Source organism: Lipophrys pholis (genome assembly GCF_963383615.2).
Source record: "Lipophrys pholis genome assembly, chromosome: 2".
NCBI lineage: Eukaryota > Metazoa > Chordata > Actinopteri > Blenniiformes > Blenniidae > Lipophrys > Lipophrys pholis.
Window position 1 is genome coordinate 25,461,000 of NC_137636.1, and position 25,073 is coordinate 25,486,072.

General features: G+C 41.9%; 3 protein-coding genes across 3 annotated transcripts; 2 read left to right on the forward strand and 1 right to left on the reverse strand.

The window, feature by feature from the left end:
* Window positions 1-343: 343 nt before the first annotated feature.
* pdpr (pyruvate dehydrogenase phosphatase regulatory subunit) lies at window positions 344-14,151 on the forward strand. Its single transcript, XM_080492513.1, has 18 exons — window positions 344-451; window positions 1,026-1,299; window positions 1,560-1,693; window positions 2,977-3,058; window positions 3,184-3,347; window positions 3,474-3,595; window positions 3,888-4,005; window positions 4,899-5,048; window positions 7,310-7,502; window positions 7,624-7,748; window positions 7,913-8,068; window positions 8,644-8,777; window positions 9,023-9,171; window positions 9,267-9,379; window positions 9,494-9,588; window positions 9,845-9,934; window positions 10,752-10,934; window positions 11,727-14,151. The coding sequence occupies exons 2-18, from the start codon at window positions 1,037-1,039 to the stop codon at window positions 12,132-12,134; spliced, it is 2,679 nt and encodes an 892-aa protein (XP_080348639.1). The 5' UTR covers window positions 344-451; window positions 1,026-1,036; the 3' UTR covers window positions 12,135-14,151.
* mrps11 (mitochondrial ribosomal protein S11) lies at window positions 14,145-17,955 on the reverse strand. Its single transcript, XM_080492525.1, has 6 exons — window positions 17,584-17,955; window positions 17,348-17,443; window positions 17,162-17,260; window positions 16,842-16,971; window positions 16,054-16,119; window positions 14,145-15,134 (listed from the first exon to the last, which is right to left on the reverse strand). Exons 1-6 carry the CDS (start codon window positions 17,658-17,660, stop codon window positions 15,027-15,029), a joined length of 576 nt encoding a protein of 191 aa, XP_080348651.1. The 5' UTR covers window positions 17,661-17,955; the 3' UTR covers window positions 14,145-15,026.
* Window positions 17,956-18,227: 272 nt separating this feature from the next.
* mrpl46 (mitochondrial ribosomal protein L46) lies at window positions 18,228-24,363 on the forward strand. Its single transcript, XM_080458553.1, has 4 exons — window positions 18,228-18,499; window positions 19,747-19,948; window positions 20,350-20,520; window positions 23,276-24,363. The coding sequence occupies exons 1-4, from the start codon at window positions 18,239-18,241 to the stop codon at window positions 23,518-23,520; spliced, it is 879 nt and encodes a 292-aa protein (XP_080314679.1). The 5' UTR covers window positions 18,228-18,238; the 3' UTR covers window positions 23,521-24,363.
* The last annotated feature ends 710 nt before the right edge of the window (window positions 24,364-25,073 follow it).

Genomic DNA, 25,073 nt, shown 5'->3' on the forward strand with positions numbered 1-25,073 from the left:
TCTTTTTACATTTTCTTTCTTTCCATGATGGCAGGTGAGCCTCCCCTGACTGCACGTCACTGCTCGGGGGTATCCTCAGGTTGTTGGATCAGACCGGAAGTGATGCCCGTTTGCCTGCTCTACCCAAGCAAGAATTTCAATCGCAATGTTCAGACTCGAAGTGCTGCCTTTTTTAATCTCATACACAAACATAACTTTTAGTTTGAATGTTCAGACCAGATGACTGCTGTATCTAAACACGATTGTTCGTCTGAAGGTTCAGACCGGAAATGCTCCCCATTTGACGACTGTAACAAACCAGACTATTAGTTTGAAGATTCAGACCGGAAGCGCCCCTGTGTGTATCTCAAACTTGACCTGACTGCCGGAACCCAAACAAGACTTTTAGTCATATCACTCACTACTCACTCCTGACAGTAAAATATCACCACGCCTGGACAGGGCTGACTCGGTGAGTAGTTGTGAACCATAAACGAAAGCGCAGAAAGCACATTTGTCACCGTGTCTGAGGTTTTATCCGCCGAGTTAAAGTAGTAAACAGTAGCTAGCTTCCCGATAGCCTTAGCTTGCGGTTGCTGCTCCCGTCACCTCTAACTTTAACTTCAAACTCTCAAAACACTGAAGTTTTCATGTAACTTCAAGAACATCACATCAGCCAAACCATTTTAGCTCAAAACAAAACTTTTACGATGATTCCGAGGTGTACCACTGTAGCGGGAGCTCAAGCTAGCTGTGAAGCGACGTGTATGTTTACAGCTAACGGCGGTTTGTACTCCCGAGTGTTGAAGGACTGTTGCAAGTTAACCTTGTTGACTTTTCAGGCCCTGGTTTTCTCTAAAACAGTCTTCAATGTCATATTTATAGTCAGTCTGTGGAAGTTCAGAACTTTCACAGCCTGTGAGAATGTACAATACGATTAGGGAAATCTGCATCTTCGTGTAACCTTGTACACCTGACATTTACTGAGGTGACATTTTAACCTACATTATGATAACCCTGTGTGTGTGTGTTTGTGCGCTTTACAGTAAGCACAGCTATGTGCAGCTGTGTGCGGAGCTCCAGGGCTCTGTCCCCTGTGCTGATCCCCAGGCTCCTGCTGCCCCACAGCGGGTACAGGGCGGTCGGCCGGGGCCTCTGGACCTCCACTCAGTGTCTGGCAGCCAGTGGAGACTCCCAGCTGATCCCACTGCCCAGCCAGGCCCGGGTGGTGATCTGTGGAGGAGGTGTCGTGGGAACGTCAGTGGCTTATCACCTGGCCAAGCTGGGATGGAAGGACATTGTGCTCCTGGAGCAGGGCAGGTGAGATGAATGTCTGGAAGTGTCCCTCAGACAGAAACATGATCTCTTCTAATGTGGCATTTTAACACAGTTATTACATGTTAGCTCACGAGCTTGCTTATTATATTGAGCCTAAGAGAGATGGTGAGTTTATTCCAGTTCAGTTATTCTTGTTGTCAAACGGGGCATACAGTGACAGTCAAAACTCTGGTTTGTTTAAATAATACGCTTTGGTGTTATATTGTTCTGAAAATGTCATATTATTTTGATATCCCAATCAGACTTGGTGCAGGAACAACCAGATTGTGTGCTGGCATCATCAGCGTGGCCAAGCCTATCTCCATCGAATGTCGAATGGCGAATTATTCCAGTAGCCTGTATGAGCAGCTGGAGGAAGAGACTGGTGTCAAAACAGGTCAGACACTTTCATATGACTCGGCTCTGCTCTCATAAAGTCTATAAACAGACAGTCTCACTGTATCAGTTTATGTAGTGACATTAAAATTTTTTTTATTGATGTTACAAAGTATTATTGTTGTTAATGCCAAAAATGTATTTGTCCATAAAGGCATTTATCTATCTATCTATCTATCTATCTATCTATCTATCTATCTATCTATCTATCTATCTATCTATCTATCTATCTATCTATCTAAATGTAAATGAGATTATGACACTCAAGTTTGGGCTGTATGTGGCCCCTGAACTAAATTGAGTTTGACACCCCTGATTTATATTGCTGGTCACATTCACTGATTCACCTTCTCACACACCAGTGCTGACCCTGCCATACAAGGTGCTCAGTCCATCCATTAGAAGCAGTATGGGCTTCAGTTCAAGGACACTTTGACATACAGACAAGGGTAGGTGGGGATCAAATATGGAAGTATGCAAACAGAGAATGAAGCAAAACACCCACAACTTACACATGGCAATGTATATTAAGGAGTAACCTTTACAATTCAACAAAAACATTTGTCTTAACGGCACGGGCCATTTCCTTCAAAAGGTAACAGAAATTGTATTTGATGTGCCTTTGATTAATAATAAGACACAACTTGTCCCGGTGGTTTGTAAAGCTTTCTGACCACACTCCTTACAAGAGCAACACCTGTGTGTGCACAATGGAGAGAACAGCTCATTTACACATCTGTTTTTTTTTTCTCCTGATGAACAGCGAGGGTTGTAAATAAAATCAGATGCCTTTTAATGAAAATGGTAAAGAAAGCTAATGTCTTGCGGCTGTCTCTGCATATCACGCAGATGCTTTGTCAAAGCCATCAGAATATATAACCTGCAGGGTTTTTTATGCGTTAAACACAACAAGCCTCGAACAAAAAGTATTTTTTATTAAAGCAATTAATGATATATTATTAAGCTGAGTATATATAAAGACAAATGGGAGCATTTGGATTATATTTTATTGTCATTGCTAACAATAAAAGTGAAGTGATGCATCATCCAGCAGCTGATGGACATCAGCATAAATCTCAGCCTGCAGATGCTTGTTGGATTTTGTAGTTGTTTGCTAAAGTTTGCTGATGTTTATTACACAACCCCATTACGGTATGAATAGCTAGAATGATAGCAATAGATATCTCTTCTTTATTTGAACAATGAGGAGCTTTGAGTATTTTTATTTTTTTAATCGTTATTCATATAATATGCAGTTTTGTATGTATGCACTATGTGTTCCAGGTTATGTGAAGACAGGGTCTTTGTGTCTGGCACAAAATCAGGATAGATTCATCTCTCTGAAGCGCCTGGCATCAAGACTCAAGTAAGACTTCAAGTTGTTCTTTGGTTTAATTACTTTCTGCCTTGATTCTGCAGTTAGGGAGTGTCATGACCTTTTAAGAATGACCCTGCTTATCATATGGTGAACTCGCGTATTTGCGCTCTTAGGGTAATGGGAATCAGCTGTAACATCATCAAACCAAAGGAGGTGGCCAAGCTTCACCCTCTTGTGAACATTCATGACCTGGTTGGGGCGCTCCACCTTCCTGCGGATGCTGTTGTGTCTCCTCCGGATGTGAACCATGCCCTCGCTGTGGCTGCTGCCGGTCACGGTAACACAAACTCAGCTTTTGTGTTTGGATACGCTGACAATTTCAGGGAATATGTTGTATTGACGGTTGATCTGCTTTTGCTGTTGCCTCTTGTTCCCTCTCTTCTCCCCACCTGCTCTTGTCCAGGGGTTCAGATTCTGGAGCGGACCACGGTTCAGCAGGTTCTCGTTGAGAAGGGTCAGGTCATGTCTGTGGAGACCGACCGTGGCTCCATAGAGTGTGAATTTTTCGTCAACTGTGCCGGACAGGTAAATGTCATGGTGGGATTACGTGATCAGAAATGAAAAGACTGAGGGATTTGTGAGAGAAAACCTTTCGACACACAAGTAGGTTTTCACATGTGAGCCATGAAGACCTGATGAACAATATTGAGGTTTACCATTAGAATGTAGTTGTTCTTTACTCCTGTGTTGAAACAAATTGCAGTTTAATGGAATTTGAAACAGTTATCAGTTATAAGATAAAGCTTATTCAATAATTCACACTATTTGGTGGTTTGTGCCCAGTTAACCTTTCTTCTTTTGTCTGTTTGTTCTCCAGTGGGCTTACGAGTTGGGTCAAGCCAGTGAGATGAAGGTGTCTGTTCCTCTTCATGGCTGTGAGCACTTCTACCTCCTGACTAAACCTCTGAAGGAGACACTTCCCCCCGACACACCAGGTCTTAACATATCAAACTTTTCTTTTATTCTTTTGTTCACTGAAATCATATCAAAACTCTGAATCATCTATTTATCATTTGAATTGAATCAAAAGTGTCCTCTATTAATCAGCATGGATGACATAGAAAAATGACTTAAGATCACCCGTTTCTTAGAAAGTATCCACAAAGGGTGTAAGAAGTCCACAAAATGCAGGATATATCTGTCTGTGAGAAGGCACAATCTCTAAAACTAATAAGTTTACCTTGAAGTGAAAAGCTACTGGAAAAGTTCAGCAGAACACATCAGTCCTTAATAACAAGCCAGTTATCTCCCCCAAGTTCTCCAAAATCTTTAGTGTTTTTACAGTTTCCTATACACCAGCCGATGAGTGATGGAGTCTGTCTTTAAAGGACATCTCTTAGTTTGTTTTAGTCCAGCATGAATAACTCCGTGCTTGCTGCTTCTCTGGTATCTTTCCCAACGTTAATGAGGAAACTTGACACCTGGTTCTGACCCCGGTGCCACGGCGGCCTCTAGCCCTGGTCAGTGCACCGGCTGGAGGCACTGTAACCTCCACTGGAATGTTTGTGTTGCTGAGGTCTGGAGATTGACGGCAATAGATCCAGAAAGATGCTGACCACATTTGTGTTTATGTAACACGCTGCAGGTTCAACATTTATTGTTCATCCGTGTGGAAAATGAGACCAGGAGCGCCACTATGTTGTCTCTTTATATGTTTTCATCTCTTTCTGATGTGTTGCTGTTAATCTAACTTGCAGAACAGTGAGGACAGAATATGCTGTACGAAATAGTGATGTATGTTATGTGTTATATGTTGCTCCCTGTTATCTGAGCTGGCAGAAAAACACCCAGACTAGGCGTGCTAACTGGCTGCGTGTTCTGTCTCCAGTGGTGATGGATATGGACGGCAGGATATATGCCCGGCCGTGGCAGGGAGGCCTTCTGTCAGGAGGCTTTGAGAAGAACCCCAAACCCATCTTCACCGAGGGCCGCAACCAGCTGGAGATCCAGAATATGCAGGAGGACTGGGATCACTTTGGTAAAAGACAAAACTAAATAAAACCAATCAACATTTTAATGAAATCTGCAAGTAAAATCATGTGACAACGTCTACTTGACGTCAGACATTAAAGCAGTAATGCCGACTCGTCGATTAGTCTGTGCACCCCCTACTCAGCAGAACCAGCAGGCAGTCCATGACATTCTGTTGGCTTTTTGTCTTCTGTAATCAGAATTAGTGAAATCGATGTAGAAGTAGGAGTCGCAGCTTCAGTTTTCTATCATTGTGTTTCTTTAAGTCCATCTCTTTCTTTGTCTAATCATTTCAGGACATGAAATAAAGTCTGTGTGGACTGCGAGCATCACAAAATGGCCAAACTGCCACAAAGCTGAACTTCGGAACCACATAGATCAGCCTTTTGACAGAAACATTTTACAAACATGTAGAATATATTTAAAAACCTCTGGAATAGTGATACACACAGTTTAAATGATCACTGCGTTTGCTTTCCTAACCTTTTTTATATTATCTATCCACCATAACCATTTAGATGTACAATGAATAGAAGCGGACCATAGTATGCCTCAATCTGGCTGCCACCACATTCAGTCAGAGAGAAATATGTTGCTATTATCAAAAGTGATAGTGGATGTTAGATGCTGATGTCAACTCCTGTGAAAAGGCAATTTTCTCAGTGGATTCTGTGTTTTTATCTTGTTTTCAGCAGCCGCGCTGAGACAAACGAGTTGTTGCTGAAAGAGACGGGTCAATCGATCCACTCAGACGTCACCAGTGTAGCACAGACACAATGTGTGTTTTGTTTTGTTCAGCGATACAATGCCATGAGTGTGAAGTCGTGCATTGTTGAAAGAGAAGTTCACTTAGACAGTCAATCTTACAGTTGCTTTTGATTCCTGTCGGACATGCGTTTGGGAAAATTGCAAATGGCCTCTTAGGCTGAGCATCTGTATATTTATAGACTGTCACAGACTAAAGTGATTCCAATCTGTGTGTCTTTGTGTGTAAACAAACACCTGTCTTTTGGCCTTGGCCCCGTACTTGTAATGTGAGAGACCTTTAAAGCTTGACAGGCTGTCATAAAGAGTGACGCTTATCACCGGCCAGTCCTCCGTTGCAAGCAAGACACATGGCCCAGAAGATCTGTCATACATACCTCTCCAGTCTCAGTTTCTCGTCACTTGTTCATGTTTCACTTCAAAGAGAAACTCTGAAACAAGTGTCTCATTTCACTCAAAGGGAAATTTAAGTGAAGGAAAGTTGATAATTCATGTGATACACACAGAAAAGTAAACGTTTGGGATTATATATTAGATTTGCTGTGTCAGCAGCAACTGATTGTTTCTCCTCATACAACAGGAGAATTGGCTGCCTTTTGTGATAGTAAACTAAATGTTTAAAGGTGTCTCTTAGTGCTCAAAGCAAATTTGAGTCGCATTTTTTTGTCATAATAAAACAATTCATAAACAATGCAAAGCATATTCATCAGTGATGCTCAAGTGTAGTAAACTTAAAGTAAAGCGTTTCATATTTCTATGTTTGGGTTACAATATCTTGAGCTCAAATGTTTATGTAATTATATTTAATATATCTATATTAAGTCAATAAAGCATGCTAAAGTCCCATTGGGTCATATTTAGACATCATTAATCACCATAAATGGATTCAGTTGCACTGTTGGCATTGCTGGTTCAGCTATAATGTTGGAATAACATGTCGGACTGTTGTTGGAATAACATAAGAAGAGGGTGCAGTTCCTGCTGTGCGGCAAGACACCAAAGATGAAATTTTATTTCTGAGCAAAACATTGTAAAAAATAAGAAATGCAAGTATCTTCAAAGTTTGACTATATTGACCCTTCATGGAACTGTCCCTGCATCTCACATGAACACATGTACATCTACAACATTCATCTCACACACACACACACACACACACACACACACACACACACACACACACACACACACACACACACACACACACACACACACACACACACACACACACACACACACACACACACACACACACACACACACACACACACACACACACACACACACCAACCACAACCATTGACAGGTGCCACGATAAAGAGATGGACAGTGTCATTAACTTAATAATGATAATGATAAAACCAAGACTGGAAGGTCTCCATGGAACAGGTCAATGAAGTTCAGTTCTCCATATAACTCCTTTGAATAATGCCCTACATTGATGTGAGGATCGAACCTCCTGAAGCAGACAGAATGTGTGACGCTGTGGTCTCCTACCTCCAGAGCCAATGCTTAGTGCCTTGCTGAGAAGAATGCCAGGTCTGGAGACAGCCGAGATCCTTCAGCTGGTCAATTGTCCGGAGTCCTTCACACCAGACATGCGCTGTCTGATGGGTGAGATACCGGGTGTGTCCGGCTACTATGTGCTCGCAGGGATGAACTCCTCTGGTCTAGCCTTCGCTGGAGGAGCTGGCAAGTGAGTACAAACATTTGCTGTTATACAGCTTTCTGTACAAACGTGGCTGGACTTTATTATACCTCTTGAATGCCGATGGTAAAACCTGGCACAAATGATCCATTGCGCTGTTTTTATCCAGGTATCTGGCAGAGTGGATGACCTATGGCTACCCTACGGTCAACGTGTGGCCGCTGGACATCAAACGCTTCGGAAACCTGCAGAGCAGCCGAACTTTCCTGCGACACAGAGTCATGGAAGTCATGCGTAAGTAACAATCCTGTGAAACATACTTGATACTGTATATAAATGTCGCTGTGTTCCCTGTTTCTAACCAGACCGTAGCGATGCAGTCATCCAGATAATATTGATTGAAGTGTTAATAAACACCTCGGCCTCTCTTGTCTTTAATTGTATGCGTCCATTTACAGCCTTGCTGTACGAACTGAAGGTTCCCCGGTGGGACTTTCAGACGGGACGTCAGCTGAGAACCAGTCCTCTTTATGATCGTCTGGACACCCAGGGCGCTCGCTGGATGGAAAAACACGGCTTTGAACGGCCTAAATACTTCATTCCTCCAGGGAAAGGTAAACGCAACGCAGTGTACTCTTGTCAGTTTAAAATTCTAATTGAGTCTGGATTGAAAATACTGAAAATCTTAAAGACCTCAAGACTGAAGAGAAAATGTTGTAGTATCTATGTATTTATAGAATACTGAAGAAAAATAATAAAGTTTGAAATTTGTATGAAATCCATTCATGAGTTAAGTAAAGGAAGGGTGCAGTTCACAGGTTTATCATGTCACAATAGACATTTGCAGCTGGAAAAAAATGTTGGAGGAGAGAGTGTGTGACAGACTCATCTGCATGTCTCTATCTTATAACCACAAGAACACTCGTCTCTAACTCACTTTGGGTCCTAACTCCTACTTTGACAAACACTGTATTGGGTTCTCATAATACTACAACCCCTACAGTGATATGAAACTCCTCTTCTAAAATTTGTATCCCTGTTTTTTTTCAGCTTTTATCAAGGGATTATTTCAGTAACATTTGCTTTGTGTTTCATTAGTACAAATCTGTTCACTGTGTTTCAGTTTGATATTAAGGATTTGCCTCCTGAATTGATTCACATGGTTTCTCTGGTTTGTTTATCTTTACAGATCTGCTCTCTCTGGATCAGAGTAAAACCTTCTACAAGCCAGACTGGTTCGACATCGTTGGAGCAGAAGTGAAATGCTGCAAAGAGGCCGTCTGTGTGATTGACATGTCTTCCTTCACCAAGTTTGAGCTGACTGTGAGTCGCGATGCACTGTGGACTGGATTGTCCTCATGTTGTTTTGGCTCAGACTCTTGTCACATGTCATTCGTTAGTCTCATGTTACGTCGGTGCCAGAACAGAGCAAAAGATTTGTAATTCAAAGCAAGCTTTGCCAGATGGAAGCGACTGATGCAACAAATGGACAGTAAATGAAAGCGCTTCCGCCGATGAGTAATGCATCCACAGCTAATCTAACCTTCTGTTGTGTCCTGATGTCTCAGTCCACAGGAGGCCAGGCTTTGGAGCTGCTGCAGCATCTGTGTGCCAACGACCTGGACGTTCCCGTCGGGCACATCGTCCACACCGGCATGTTAAACGAGAAGGGGGGCTACGAGAACGACTGCAGCGTTGTCCGCGTCAGCAAGAACAGGTTCCACTCATCTCAGCAACATTAGTATTATCATTGAAATAAGGTTATCATTTATAATGACTGTTCTAACACTGTGGTTTCTGTGTTCTTTCTAGTTTCTTCATCATCTCTCCAACAGACCAGCAGGTTCATTGTTGGTCCTGGATTAAAAAACACATGCCCAATGACCCACACCTCCACCTCGAGGACGTCAGCTGGAAGTACACAGGTAAGATGTTGCCATGGAGTGGACCCACAGTGTTGAAAATCCTGACTAGACACTGTTTTAGCATTCACAATAAAATGATAAAGATATCTCATGGTCTTCTCTGATCACCCACAGCTTTAAATCTCATTGGGCCACGTGCAATGGATGTTTTAGCTGAACTGTCCTATGTCTCGATGACACCAGAGCACTTCCCCTCCATGTTCTGTAAGGTACGAACGCCTTGGTGGTACTTGGTGTTATTTCTATTTTATTTATTTTAGGTCAGAGACGAGTACAATTACATTTACAAGCATCAGGCAGTCACTTGACATGACGTTTTCTATTTTTAACTCAGAGAAAAACAAATAGGTGGTTGGGGGTCCCGCTCAGTACGAAATGAATTTATCAGCAGGTATTTGTTTATCCTTCTTTCTGTTTATGTCACCAGGAGCATTAACCCACCTATTTGTGTGTCTGTGTTTACAGGAGATGAGTGTGGGCTACGCCAACGGGATCAGAGTGATGAGTATGACTCACACCGGGGAACCAGGTTTCATGCTCTATATCCCCATCGAGGTACAGACTGCAGACACAAACACTACAAACATTTCACTGAATAGTGTAGTAATATCAGTTCTAGCCCTACAAATGCTTGCCTCAGGTCAGCAATATTAGGAATGAAAATGATCCTGATGGTCCTGCATCAGAGGAGCACCGTCTTTGACATTAAAATGTACTTTAAATTGTGGATTAGATTTTTTTCTGTCACACTTAGAATTAGTGATGCTAATTTCTCTTTCAACTAAACCCAAAATTCCGATTAACGCTCAGAAAAAAGTACAACTTTAGCACTGTATATTCAGGATTAGCATATTCTATGAACTTTATCTTCACCTTCAACACAGGTAGGATGAGCTGTTATCTTTTCACACCGGCTCTGGGTAAACCATTTCAAATAAACCAGATTGTGGTTAGCACTGCTAACAGGAGTAACTCTGCCGTGCAGGTTAATATTCAAATGCTGGAGTTGAACTAAGCGAACTAAATGTTTTCATCTCTATTCTCAATATTTTCATCAACTGATTGACATTTTCAGAGTGAGAAACCAAAATCTGTGGAAAATCTTGACATTAAGGTTCGATTTTCTTGGCCTGACCACAAAAGTAATGTAATTTCTTAACATGACAGAAAACCGGACCATTTTTCTATTATTGTTAAAGCAATCTGTCAATATGACCTGTACATAAGCTGCACTACACCTGTCAAATACTGGAACTGGAAAAAAAACAACCCACCCACATATGTACTGGACTTGATCCATCCGTCAGTCCGAGAACAAACCAGTGAAAATCACACATCAAGCTGAACAGAAATGCCTCTCTGCTTCTTCCAGTATGCTCTCCATGTGTACAATGAGGTGATGTCAGTGGGTCAGAAGTACGGGATTCGTAACGCGGGGTACTACGCTCTGCGTAGCCTGCGCATCGAGAAGTTCTTTGCTTTCTGGGGCCAGGACCTCGACGCCTTCACCAGCCCGCTGGAGTGTGGACGGGAGTTCAGAGTCAAGTTTGACGAGGTGTGTGATCATTTCAGCTGCTGGAGCACGCAACGTGTTACTTTGGCCTCTGAGTGACCTTATGGTGCTTCAAAATCGACAATCCATCATATCGCTCTGTATGACCTTGAAGCGATTCGACATCGTCGCAGCAATGAATTCGAACAAGTCGCAGACATTGTTCTGATATACATCTCTCTCATTTTGAATGCAACTTATATTCCCCAATATGGTTGGAAGATGCGACGGGAAGCGTTTGAATCATTAAAGGACACTAAGCCATCTGTTTGACAAAAAATTTCAACATCTGGGTGGTGTGTTTCTTTTTATCGAGGCGTGAAGGAAGATTTGTCAGCGGGCTGCTGCTGCAGGCACAACAGGTGCCACTGTAAGCCAACAGTGGGGAAGTTTTCCATCAGCTTCTTGGCAACAAACAGTGACACATCAGGTGTGCTGCTTACAGCCATGATGTCAGCGAAGGATTGATGAAAGGAGCCGTCAGTTTGCAGCTGCTTCTCGGATCGGCTCTTTTCTATTAAACTGGAAGGGCTTTTGTCTCATTAGTGTACTTCTGCCTCTGGAATTGTATAGTAGTTTATTTATCTTTTACGAATGATGATGTAATTACAGTGTACACAAGTAGCATCGCTGATATGACAGGTACTAAATGAGTCCTCTCTTAGTGAACAGATTGCACTTTGTTATATTGCCTCTCTTTGGCCCTTTCCAAAACAAACTTCTTATTTTTCTAAATTTCCTGCCACATCACGGTATCATTTCTCTCCTCTGCTCTTGTTTTTGTCTCCTCATCAGGACACAGACTTCATTGGCCGTGAGGCGCTGTTGCAGCAGCGTCACGACGGCGTGTCTCGGCGCTTCGTCATGCTCGTCCTGGATGACCACGACACCGAGCTGGACTTATGGCCGTGGTGGGGCGAGCCCATCTACCGCAACGGCCTCCTGTCCGGGACGACCACCAGCAGCGCCTACAGCTACACTCTGGAGCGCCACGTCTGCCTGGGCTTCGTGTCCCCGCCCCCGGGGCCCGAGGGGCTCCCCACACCCATCACCCCCGACTTCATCAACCGTGGGGACTACGAGGTGGACATCGCCGGCCAGCGCTACCCAGCCAAAGCCAAACTCTACCCCTTCAGCTCCCTCTTCACCCAGCAGAAACGCCGCAAGGAAGACATAGAGCTCAGCAACCTTCAAGGGAAGTGAGGAAGCCCGAGTTAAAAAGAATCTCAATCTGTGACTCCAGTTCACCAAATCCACTCCTGCTCAGTCGTCACGGTGCCAACGTCTCCTCCTCTTATAGCTCCTAATGAGAGAGCCGTATGCAATTTCACTGCGTCTCTCTCTAATATTTCATTTCCATGCTGCATCGCCCTCTTTTGAAGTGCAATATTTCTGAAGCCCCAAAAGCTTGAGCTGTATCAATAAACAGAGCTCATCCAATCCAACCTGCCGCTCCACGCTCACAGTCTTAAGGCTGCTTCACTGGCACGGTCCATGTTTAAGTGCCTTCACCCAGGCAAAATCAACACGAGCTGTTGAGGACGTTTTCACTACGTTCACTTTAAAATCATCCAGAAGGGATTTCCATGCTCGTGAAATCTGGATGGAAAGAATTGTCAATGCTGATGTGCAAACACTTAGTGAGTGTTGACTCATTTTACAAACTGTACGTTTGCTGCTGTAAAAAAGAACAAAAGAAAAATACACAAGTGATGAAACGTAAACAGTGATTGAGATCTTGTACGCTGCTGTCAGTCCCACTATATCAAAGGTGACGGTGAAGATTAATCAAGGGGAAAAGACCTGGTATGATGATTTGGAAATCATTGTTTTTTGCCCCCCCCCCCCCCCCCTTTTTTTTTTTAATCTCCTCCTGTCCTGCTTTTCCAGCCAATCAAAAGCCTCAAACTAAATCTTTTGTTCCCTGAATGTCTTTACTCCAGCTGTGACCTGTTCTTGTGTTAATCTTCCGTGTGTGGCGCTCACGATGTGTTCACGGTGATATAGCCCAACCGGTTATTTATGTTTGTACTTGTTTTGCAGCCTCCTTGCACTTTTGGTCCTCAGGTTTAGTTCCGTCGATGTTTTGTTGAATGCGCGCCCGACGTCAGGCATATCGTAGGTGAGGGAAGTGAGGACAGGAGAGGAAAAATACATCAGGAGCTGCGATGTGAGCTTCTCGACCTGACCTCTCGAATTGGAAATTTGACATGGGTCTCTTCCAGAGGTTAGATGTTTGTGTAAAAGTGAGGACTTCACTACGATTCGAAATAAAACTATGTATTTTTGTATAGTTGGTGTGTGTAAAATTTCTATTTTCAGTGTTGCACTTTTTTTCTACATCAGTTTGCAGTTTCATACTGTCGGACGGTGCATCGTTACGAATGTTTTCTCAGTGCTTCTCTGCATGTTGAGTTTTTGTTTTTCAGCATCACTACTAGTACCGTCATATCCATCTTTATGTAACTGGCTGCAATCTTCTCTTTTGCCCCTTTTCGAGGTCATAGGTCAGGCACATCTACAGAGCAGGAGGTCTGAAGCCCGTAGGGATTCAGAGACAATTTAACACCAGTGGATGAGAAAAGCAGAGATGAGGTGAGAGTTGAATCCACAGTAAGCGCGACAAATGTCACGTGCGATAAGAACTTTGCAGAGATTTCAGAGTGACAGGATATTACCCAATAGTATTGTTAGATGTAACAGTTGGCATTGGTTGTCACTCTCTGATACATTTCCAGTAGTTTTTAATGAATCAAAGCTGGAAAACGTAATGTTTTTCCTTTATGCGAGTCCCAACTGTTTAACCATTTGAACTAATTTCTTTTAACCTGTTGATCTCATGGTCCCATATCTGAAGAAACCCGTTTTGAAACCGAACTGATCCTGCAAACAGAAAAGAGCAGCTGAAGTTGCAGAGAGCTGCGTCAAATCTTTTCCGTATGTTTTCATCAGTTTAGATTTCAGCTAACATCTCAGACTGGTTTTATGTGGAGATGAATACAGAAATATTTATTTTGGAGGCATCTCATCATTGAGGTTTCGATTTTAGATGGACTTTGAATAAGCCAACAAAAACGAAGCAGTCACTCTTGCCCTTTTTACTGCAAGGGCCAAATCTTCATGTTGTGATGGTACAAAGGTGTTCGAGAAAGCCTGACCTCTGCTGTACTTCATCTGTGTGCTTAACGTGGCGCTTCATTTATACAAGAGTCTGACGCATCATATCTGCAGTTTAATGTGTTCTCACATATCAGATACACGCTGCTGAATTAATACAGCCCCTAATTATAAAGCATAAGCAACGCTTTGTAAGCATATGACATGGAAGTCCTTGTCGCAGTTTTTTTTTATTTCGATGACATGCACTAGTATTGAAAAAGGGAAGTGGTCACCAACATTTGCACTAAACGTGAGCAGCCTGCTGACTTGTTAAACACTCCCATGAAACCACAGGGTCGAGTCTTAAAGTTCAAAGCTACTCTGAACATTTAAGGAGACCTATTTTGCTCAACTTCAGCTTGTGTTCATCAACGTGCGGCTTTCTGTCCCCATCATGCTGTACATGATGGAAAGTGATCAGATGCACAATAGGTCCCCTTAAATACGTGAACTTTAGTTGTCGTGATGGAACTCTTGCGTTCAAAAAGTTTGCAGAAGTCATGAATCGGTTCACACAAATCCATCCAACTTAACTGGATAGCATTGTAATGCATGTTTGACTTGTATCAATTTGATCACTTTTCATCCTATACTGATGTATAAATGGCAGTTTTGTCTTCAGAGCTTTACACCAATGTATTTATACCATGTTGAACTGATGTTTGGCTGTCTAATATCCTTAAATTGCAAACTATAAAACAAACTTTATTCATATGAAGACGGCTGATTTCTTGTCTTGTGTTCACTTCTGATTTGTACTCAGACATTCATGGTTCAGTCTCGCCTCCTTCAGTCTGTTAATGAACACCAGTGAAGTACTTTACCTCGTCTGCATGTACTCTCTGCAAAGTCCCATCATATCAGGTCAGCACAGAGGCCAGAGAGTTCCACATGAAAACACTTTATTAGCACATTACAACACAGCAGCCTCTGACATCACAGCCGCCTGGCTTTGCGTGGACGGCATCCGTTGTGTGGCACGGGGGTGTTGTCAGTGATCGACACCACCTCCAGGCCTCCCATTGTCAAGCCTTTGATGGCAGCCTGCAGAACGAAGAACAAAACAATGGTTCATTGTGAAAGAAAAGTTCAAGAAATCTGTTGCTACTTAAGAAGCTTTAAGTTTTAATTATTAAGTTTGTGTTAATGAAGGTCTTATAATATTTATACAGAACTGTGCAAAAGGAAATATTACACTGAAAGACTAACAAAAGTAGTTTAATTCATTGATTTCTATGAATTTACTACATAAAAGGAGCAAGAGAGAGTTCAGTAGACATTGTAAACTCTAGACTTTTCACGGTAAACTTGCAGACATTTTCTTTGAAGGAATTCTGTCTAAAAGTCATTTCAGAACTAAGCTCATATATTGTAGATGGAGGCTGATCCAAACTCTTTTGTCTCTTCACGGGATCCCAAATGCTCTCCATGGTGTTCAGCTCAGTCCATAATACCATAACTTCAGGACTTCTGATTCATCTTTCTACACTGAGATAGTACTTAATGACATGGGGTCTTTGATTGACTCTCCTGCAGAGTAAATCTGGAAATGGTCACCATGTTTTCCTGTTGGCATTTCATGATCGAAGAGTTCCAGTTGTTACAAACGTGCAAAAACTTTTACAGTGTAGCTCAGGACCATTAATAAATATCAGCCCTTTGTCCATTGGAGCCAATACAAATAGGCAATTTGGTATATCATATTGACATAAAATGATGTGATGAATAAAGAAGTATTCTAAGTGTAATCATTCTTTTATTCTTTACTGGGTGATGGTGTTTGACCTAATTTATCAGCCAAAAAGGCCTTAATAGTTATAGATTTCCTCATAGTTTATCAGAATAATTAATTATGAACTGAAACTTTTTGGATCCAAAAGAAAAAATATATATTTTAAGAATTTGCAAGGCAAATAGTATAGTATTTAATAGCATTTAAAGAAAATTGCTTGAAATGACTCACCAGACGTCCTGGACCGAGACCTTTGACTATAACACGAACAAATGTTACTCCTTTCACTGTGGCTTTCTGTTCAGATGGTGAGACACAGAGGTTCATTTCATGTACAACAAGTCTGAAAAAATGAATGAGTAGCTATAGAAGATCTCAAAACACTGAAGATGCATTCACAGTTAAGCTTGGTTTGGATAATCTGAACTGTGTTACTGTGTTTCATCTGAACTCTGACGATCCCATTTAGCACAGACCAACAAGTCTAAATGAACCAAACAAGATATAACAAGTATATAACCCACTATGGCTTCACAGTAACCTGCATAGCTCAGATGAGTAGAAGGTTAAATGAGTGTTTGAACACCAGCTGCATAGTTATGAGAGAGAACAGTTATTTTACTTCTTTATTCTCACTTTGATTCAGAGACACGACTGTGACATGACATTTTGAGCCCCATGGTGGAGTAGTAGTTAGTGCGCTCATCTCACAATGAGAAATACTTGGATCAAGACCGATTGTGGGCCTTTTCTTGAGGAATTTTCACGTTCTATGTGTCAATAAACGTTATACATAGGCTACTCCAGTGACGTATCTTTTCTGGTGAATTAGTATGTCTGAATTGGCTGCAGATGTGAATGCGTCCCTCTCTTTGTGTTTGTCCTGTGATGAATCCCATCAATACTTTTACCCAGTGGTAGCTGAGATCAGCTTGAGCCATTGCGACTCAAACTTTGATGAAATTCTGGAACTTTTTTAGTTTGGAAATAAGTGTTTTGCTGCATTTTCAAGGACTTACTGTTCCAGCAGAGATGCCTGCAGTCTGCGCAGCGATGGATGTGGCCTTCTTAATATTCTTGAAGCCCTCTGTGCCGCAGGACGTCCTCACCAGAAACAACCCCTTACTGTCCGTTAGCTGGATGTGTGTGCTGGAGGGGAGCAGCACTTTGTTCAGTTCACTCACACAAACATTATCAACTTATCATTTAAGGCATCATTTAAAGTGATCTGTAACTTGGAGGCCTGCCTCAGGAACATCAGTGTTGTTTTTCATAAAAATCAGATACGAAAGCACACGGACTGGATCAAGTGTGCGCAGTAGAAACATTTACAACTTACTTGTTGTATGTAGCCTTAATGTGAACGATGGGCAAATCCTCAAACGTCTTTCCACCCCATCGCAAAGCGCTGTCCTGACCAGGGAGTGGAGGCACAGAGCTGCACAATTTAAGAAAATTGTTTATATCTCACAAGATGCGTTATCCCACGACATGACTGTGTAGAACTTGTGTGAGAAGATCCAACCTGAACTGGTTAGAGGAGTCTTCGCTCGATGCTGCTGCCTCCTGGTGCCTGACAGCGCTGCTACATAATGTTCTCTGCAGCCCTCTGCTCCCATACCTGTACAAGAACATCAGCATGAACCAAACTGAGTGAAGAGTAGTTTTAACATTTACCACTGGTCATTATGTAGCATCATTGCACACAGCAGGTGCTAGCCATGAGCACTCGAACCGCTAATGAACCCAGAAAACACTTACAGAGAGGCTCCGTTAGCAGTCAGCTGTCGACACGCGGTCCTCACAGAATTAGCTACTATACAAGTGAATTTATACATGTTTCATTCATTTAAAAACCAGCTCGCTGTTTGATATTTACGTTCTATCTACACATTACAAACGTGACATTGAAGGAGCTTCTGATTGACAATGGGCCAACAATTTATTAAGGGGTGGAACTGTCATTATAAAACTATTATAACTGGAATACGCGGGAATATGTTTTAAAATTTTCACAACTCTTTTATTTCATCGAAAGAAAAATACATTTAACTTATATAGCGTCAATTTGAGAAGAACGTTCCTTTATTCTTAAATTTATAAATGCACCTCACCCCTACTTGAAACTGAATGAACTAGTCCATGCCGCAGCGAAGAATTGTGGGTAGACCGTGGATAGTGGTGCTTTTGGGAACCCTCGGAAAAGATCACGATTTTATCTCACTTAAATCTTTAATGTGACAACCACAATCCACTTGGCTATCTAAAATCAAAATTTTCTATTTGCCTCCGTCAGTCAATTTATTTGGTTTTATTACCATCATCGAGCTGATTTTGAAATTCCACTTTCAGTAATTTGATGAGGTTGAAGAAACCGGTTTAATTTCCGTACGGCACCTGAACGCAGCAGTCGAAGATGGCTGCTCCCTGTAGGAGGATGGCGAGTCGATGTGTCTTCCACATTCTTACAAGTTTCAGCAGGACAGCGGTGGGAAATGCGAGTTTCCGTCACTTGTCCAGCTCTGCTGTTTGTCGGAGCCTCTCTCAGGCAGAATGTGTGATACAGCGGGCGAGTTCTCCGTGGACTTTGACGGCGGCCGTGTATCTGCAAAGGCTCCCGGTCATTTCAGCGGAGTTCAGTCCCATCGAGCAGCAGTTCAAGGAGTTGATGGATCAGGTCAGTTAGATTGTCCACAGAACTGGCTTTGTTTCGGTTACAGTGAAATATGTCGCCCTGCAGAGCTACATCGGCGGCATGAGTTGCTCACTTGTAGTGTCTGCAGAATTTTGCTGCATGTAAGGGCTTCAGCTTGTGAATTATTGTGGAGTTACACGCTGATTATTAATCATTGCTTGTAGCTTTAGGCACACGTTTCAGCACCAATACTGCCACACAGAGGAAGAGAGCAGCAACTTCAAAATGTACAGTTTTAGGTACTTATTAAGGCAAAACAAAAAGAAAAGCCATCAGCCAAACACGTGGTAGAAATTCAGTTATTTCAGCATTTTGATGTTGACTGGGTGACTTGCTGTAGTTCAAAAATGAGATTCAAATTAGGCAAGACAGTTGACTGAGGTGATCTGAATGTGGCATGGCTTTTCCTACTGGTATAGATACATTTCATATACACATCTAAATTGTTTGCAGACAACAGTGAAAGACAGAAGAAAATACAGAGTGACTTGTAATCTTTCTGTTTGAAGATATGGTGTCACTCTTTTCAAAAGCCAGGGTCTAGATATATTTGGCCCTCGACAAAGTGGAGCCACAAGATCATTTTCTAATTCTTGAGAGTCTCTCCAGCCATTATTTTATTGGTTGCTGCTCCTCTGTCAGGCTAAACATTAGGGATTTAGTTTTGTATAGTTTGTTATGGTTGTTTGTCTGTAGATGAAAACACTTTGCAATCCTGTAATAATATCATGCATGAAAAGAAGTAGTATCGATCTACACGATGCATGATGACTTTAGGAGAAGGACTCAAATAATATATAAAAAAAATTGCACAAATTCTAGCGATAGCAAGACCTGCACAGGAATTAACAGTTCCTTTAATAACAAAAAAATGCAGTTTTGAACCTGGAAAATATCATGAACTTGAATTTAAGGAAGAAAAACAGTGGATGTATTGGGGAATTTTCCAATAAACCCATGATCCAACCTGGGAAATACAAAGCAGGTGGGGGGGGAAAGCAGTTAACCTTAATGAAAGAATCCTTCTGGTGAGAGTTATTTGAAGAGAAGTTTAATTACTTTGATGAAGCTAAAACTTGTTATACTGTTGGAGACATCAGCTCTACATTAACGCTCCGCTGGGCTTTGACGAGGGGCGATAGGCTGCTGTCAGCTGTAGCTCCTCCACCACAGCACCCGCTTGGCATTCAGCATCGGTTTCCAGCTTGAATCGTCTGATCTCGTTTCAGATGGAGCTGGAGAAAAGCGTGCTGTCAGACCACGAGCTGCGGCTGCTGGAGGACGCAGATCGGCTGAGTCGGAAGCAGGCGGACGACTACGACTCGGATGAAGAGCACGGCCACGGCAACCAGGAGATCATGTTGGCTCAGGACATGGAAGACGCCTGGGAGCAGAAGCTGAAGAAGTTCCAGCCCGCGCCGAGGGTCAGAGGTCAGTGCAGGACAGAGCCAATCACCGGTGGCATCATCGGAGAAAATATTCAGAGAAAAAGGTCCTGATGTGTATTTGTGTGTGTGAGTTTGTCATCCTTATCGTTTTGTCTACTTTCTGTTAGTAGTGAAGTAAAGCAGAAAGGAAGAGAAAAATGAGATTATATGAAAGCAATCTCATAAAGCTGGCTTCAAATAGAATTACCCATGAGGGGAAAAGAGACTTTTAATGCCTTCTCTTTTTTTGGACGCTGAGTTAATGAGATAATGTTTTTACTCCAGAAGTCTGTATCTGCATTTGACTCGCCGTGACATTTGAAAATTTATCATCCTGCACTTTGCAGACACATAAAGAGGAGTGGTGAAGCATTATGTCTCCTGCTTTTTTTTTTCACCGTTTAGTCGACGTAAATAAGGACTTGACCTCGGCCGATCGCTGCCTGGACGAGTCTCTGGTTCTTCTAGCCGAGCAGCAGGTGGGCAGCGAGAAGGTGTGGCTGCTGCCGCAGACTCAGTGGCAGGAGGGAGAAACGCTGCGACAGACGGCTGAGAGGGCGCTTGCCTCCCTGCCAGGTAACGCCGACTTTTAATCCAGAGACAAATCTTTTGCGTTATTCAAGTTGATAGCGGCTCTCTAAAGCCAATTTGAATAGGATTGACCTTTATTATGTATTGATTAACCAGCCCGATATTTTCTATATAATGCTTTTTGGTTGTTATGGTGATGCCTCAAATGACTTTCTTGTGTGTTGCTACTGTACCTAATTCACCCTCACTACTGTGGCCTGAACTGAACAATAGGTGACGAGAGGGGCGCCACACAAACTTGTCATGATGTCATCACAGGGCGAATGCAGAGAGATACGTTGATGAACAATTACCCATGCATGAAGAGTTGAGAGCAATTTAGGGATTGATTGTGAGGAGGCCAGTGTACCAGATAAAAACTCCTTTATGATAAGGCCAGGAAACAAAGTAAAGCCTCAACCCGCAATGCTACCTGGAAAATGTGAGGCGACGGTGCAAACCACTTCACCACCGCGTCACTCATCAGCTTCAGTTGAACATTATAAAGCATCGAATCTAGATTTTTAATAATTAACCAACCATTAAAAAAAAGTCACTGTTAAATCAATGCATTGTACAATGTGAAAGTAACGCATGTCAAAGACTTTACGCTATTTTTCTTTAACTCACGATGAGACGATCTCTAAATTACTTCTATGAAAATACTGCATACACACAATTTGACCTACGTGTAGGTTTTAGATCATGATACAATCTTTCATAAAACTTGTGAAGAACCATGTCAGCAAATAAACATTAATCACAGTTCATGTACAAGTCTAGACTGACATTAAAGATGTATGTTTAAAAAGAAAAAGGAATGCCAATTATTTGCTTCATGTGGCAATAATGAGTTGCTCTAATACCCAGTTTGTATTTGTCTAGTTTTTTATTTATTTATTTTTATTTCAGCGGTCAGCTTCTCTAAGTTAAATTCGACTATAGTTAAATTAAAAAGTGTTTTCATCTGTCATTATGTGGTCTGCTGGTTTTCTTATTGGCCTGAAAGCAGATCACATCACAGACTGGACACGCTGGGGCTCCGGGGTTTGCTTGCTATCTTCAGTCACTGCACATAAACATCAATGGAATGACATTGTTATTTTAATGAATGAGCTCATTTTTAAAAATTTTAACTAAAATGTGACGTAGCTTTTAACGTCGGCTGACCTTCTGAGATGACAAGCGTCCTCCTACCTATGCTGTACGTTAGGACTTGAAGAGGGATGAATAGACGTTTAATTGGTGTGTGTTTGCTGTGAGATAAAGAGGATTCGCTGGTGTGTGTTTGTCTGCTTGCCAATCAGTTTTTATCCAGACATTCTGACATCACAGATCCATGTGGTGGTAAGGAAGAAAGCATTAAAGGTGATTGAATAGAGTTACCCAAAGAGCAGCTGTGTCTGTTGTGTTTTCCAATCAAGCTCAGAACTTTTGGATGGAATTCAATTTGTTCCTCGGAGCCTAAATATCAGGTGGTATTGTTGTCCACACGCTCCATTTACTGTATCCGTATCTCCCTCTGCCGTCGTTACGACTGAGTTTTAATTCTAAGGATCATTTAAGTTTGATGGGATGTAATCTGAAATAGCAGGCTGCTACTTAAAGCGCAATCACCTATATTATCCACAACAAGAGGGATGAATGCCCTCTTCCACCACCAGCCCACGGCTCATTTGCATACATAGTCATATTGCAGTAGTTGACTCTGTGCTGTCGTCTCCTCTCAGAATTCTACTGATGTGACATATTGATTAGGTTCTTATCAGAGTGTGTGGTGGGGGGGTGGGGGGGGATTGTAAAAGATATTAAGAGTTCAGAGGTCAAAGCTGACCCACGAACTGTAGAATACAGAATGTAGAATGTACACAAACTGTAGAAATCCAGATATGCAAGACACAGACAAAAACACACAGAAAAAGGCCATTTAAAGCTGATAAGATAATGCAAAATCAAATGAATGCAATGATTAAAATATAGGAAAAAAGTGTAATTTAGCAGAGAGAAGTTGAAGTATGGAGGAGGATGCAGTCGATTGGTGGTTTACATTCAAGGGTGAGTATGGGAGTGAAGCTGTAAGTTCCTCTGAACAGGCAACACTGAAGAAGACCTGTATGACTGAAGAAGACCTGTATGACTGACTTATATGAGGGGAACTCTTCTACACCAGGGGCGTCAAACTCATTTTAGTTCAGGGGCCACATACCTCCCAGGATCATCCTGAATGGGCTGGACTGGTAAATTAGTTGCATAATAACCTTTAAATTTAAACTTTAAAGTTTTTATTTGTAGCGGCATTGACTAAAAGATTTTAAAAAGTCTGTTTAATGATTAGCACTGAAAATAACTATTGTGTCAACATTAAGCCATTTTGAATGATACTCTTGCGCCTCTTGCGTGCCGGGTTTGGCCCACAGGCCTTAATCCTGACACCCATGCTCCACATTGTTGTTGAAACAATGTTTATGCTAATATGCGACACTGTGTGCAGCCATCTGGAATGGAATTCAAGGTTTTTGAACATTTTTCGTAGCGTCCAAAAAGAGGGAGAGATTTTTTTTGTTGTTGCTCCACTTTTCTGGAACTACGAGCTCCGAGGAAACCGGAAAACAGCACAAAATATGATTAAAGCATGTCATCACAGAGAAGACGAGTATAAGAGTGATACCGCTTTAATTCGTCCCGTCAAACACAAATGATTCACAGAAATCCATAAAAACTAATCTCCAGGGCTCACCGCCTGTTTTCATTCTTGCTGCAGTTGGTTTCAAGGCCACGTTCCTGGGAAACGCCCCCTGCGGCGTCTACAAGTACAAACTGCCCAAAGCCGCCCGGACGGAGAGCTCGGTGGGAACAAAGGTGTTCTTCTTCAAAGCCATCCTGTCAGAAGCTGCTCCCCCAAACGCCCCGGACGCTCCTTTTCTGTGGCTGAAGAAGTGCGAGCTGGAGAAGTACCTGAAACCGGCGTACCTGCAGAAGGTGGAGCGCTTCATCCTCAACCTGTGACATGCACACTCACAGCAGGACTCCAACATACTGAACAATATTTATGAGGCCTGGAACGTTCCCTTTGTTGTCTAAGAAAAAATAAATAAATCCTGTCATTCGGTGAGATATGTATGTTTCATGAAATAAAGTTTTTTTTTTTTTTTTTATTCTGGGATGTTGTGAAACTTCCTACCTGACCTGACACGGACTGTCATGGTGGATTCTCAGCTTGATCACCATTCACTGCCTCCAGGTCTGAATCAAACCTCCGTTCACTCCTGATCCCTCGTCTCATGACCCAACAGTCGTCAATATCTTGAAATTTGCTCTGGTTTGCAGTAGCATGCCGCGAACATCAGTCCCCATGCCACGCCTTTGTTTAATGAACAAAGTCAACATAGAAGCTACTAAAGTATCTTGATTATTTCATGCCAATCTTCTAATCTCTTGTCCAAATGTGTCCTACTGAAGTGGAAAAACAAGGTGTGTGTCGATGGGGTTTATATGAATACAATATGCTTCCATACTGAGTACTTGGAAGTGCTTTTTTTTTTTTATCTATTAATCTTAAAATTTGTGACGTCCGATGAGCTATTTGGCATTTTGGTGCCCAAGTCAAAACATTCCCATTTTAATGTTTACATTTTGTTTATTTACTTCAAATTTACCGTCATGGTGCCACCGAACAAGACTTGAAGATAAATACACGGATGAATGAAGTAGTCGAAACAATGCATTTACATTTCTTTTTACGTTTTAATGATTTATATTGTTTCAGTGCGACTGACTGATTCTTTAAACTGACCTGGATTATGTGGAGATGAAGTGTTTCCAGCCAAAATGAAAGTCATTGCTTGTAGGTAAATTGCTTCATGCATTTCCACTTTTATTTCTGACATTTTGAATTTTCATCCTAGAGTATATTTCTCGTTCATTAGAACTTGATGCCCGATGTGTCCCACTCTGGTTTGACAGGTAGCAAATCACAGTGCGATGCTTTTATTATTCTCAGTATCCTCACATTGTGTTTACTTGTACTCCCAATGCATCAACCATCATCCACCTTCTTTTTAAAACCATGTTTCAATAGATATCTACTTTTTACTCCACAAATGCCTATTTTATTACAAATATTTAAGTTTTACTCCTGATGTTGAACTTTAAATATCCACCTTTTACCTTCATTAATCATATTTTAGGATATTCCACAGTAGGAAAAAAATAAGTGTATATACTTCTGGTACTTCAAGTTTTAATTTAGCGTTTTCTATTTTATTTTAACTCTAGGAATTTTTCAAACCTGGAGACTGATGTTATTCTGATTGAGTGGGACAATGACGCATGTATCTGTCAGGGCATTTCATGCATTACAGACAAAAATGTGACAAAAGCAGCATCAAAGCTGCAAGCAGGTGGAACAGCGGAGAGGGAAAGTTACCTATTGAGTGTGAAGTCTGTGACGTGGAGGAGCAGCAGTGACACGACTGAAAATCAGCCAGAAGAAGCAGATTCAGAGCAACAACATTGTCCATGACCTTATTTAGCAGGAACATTTAAACTGTAGAAAACAC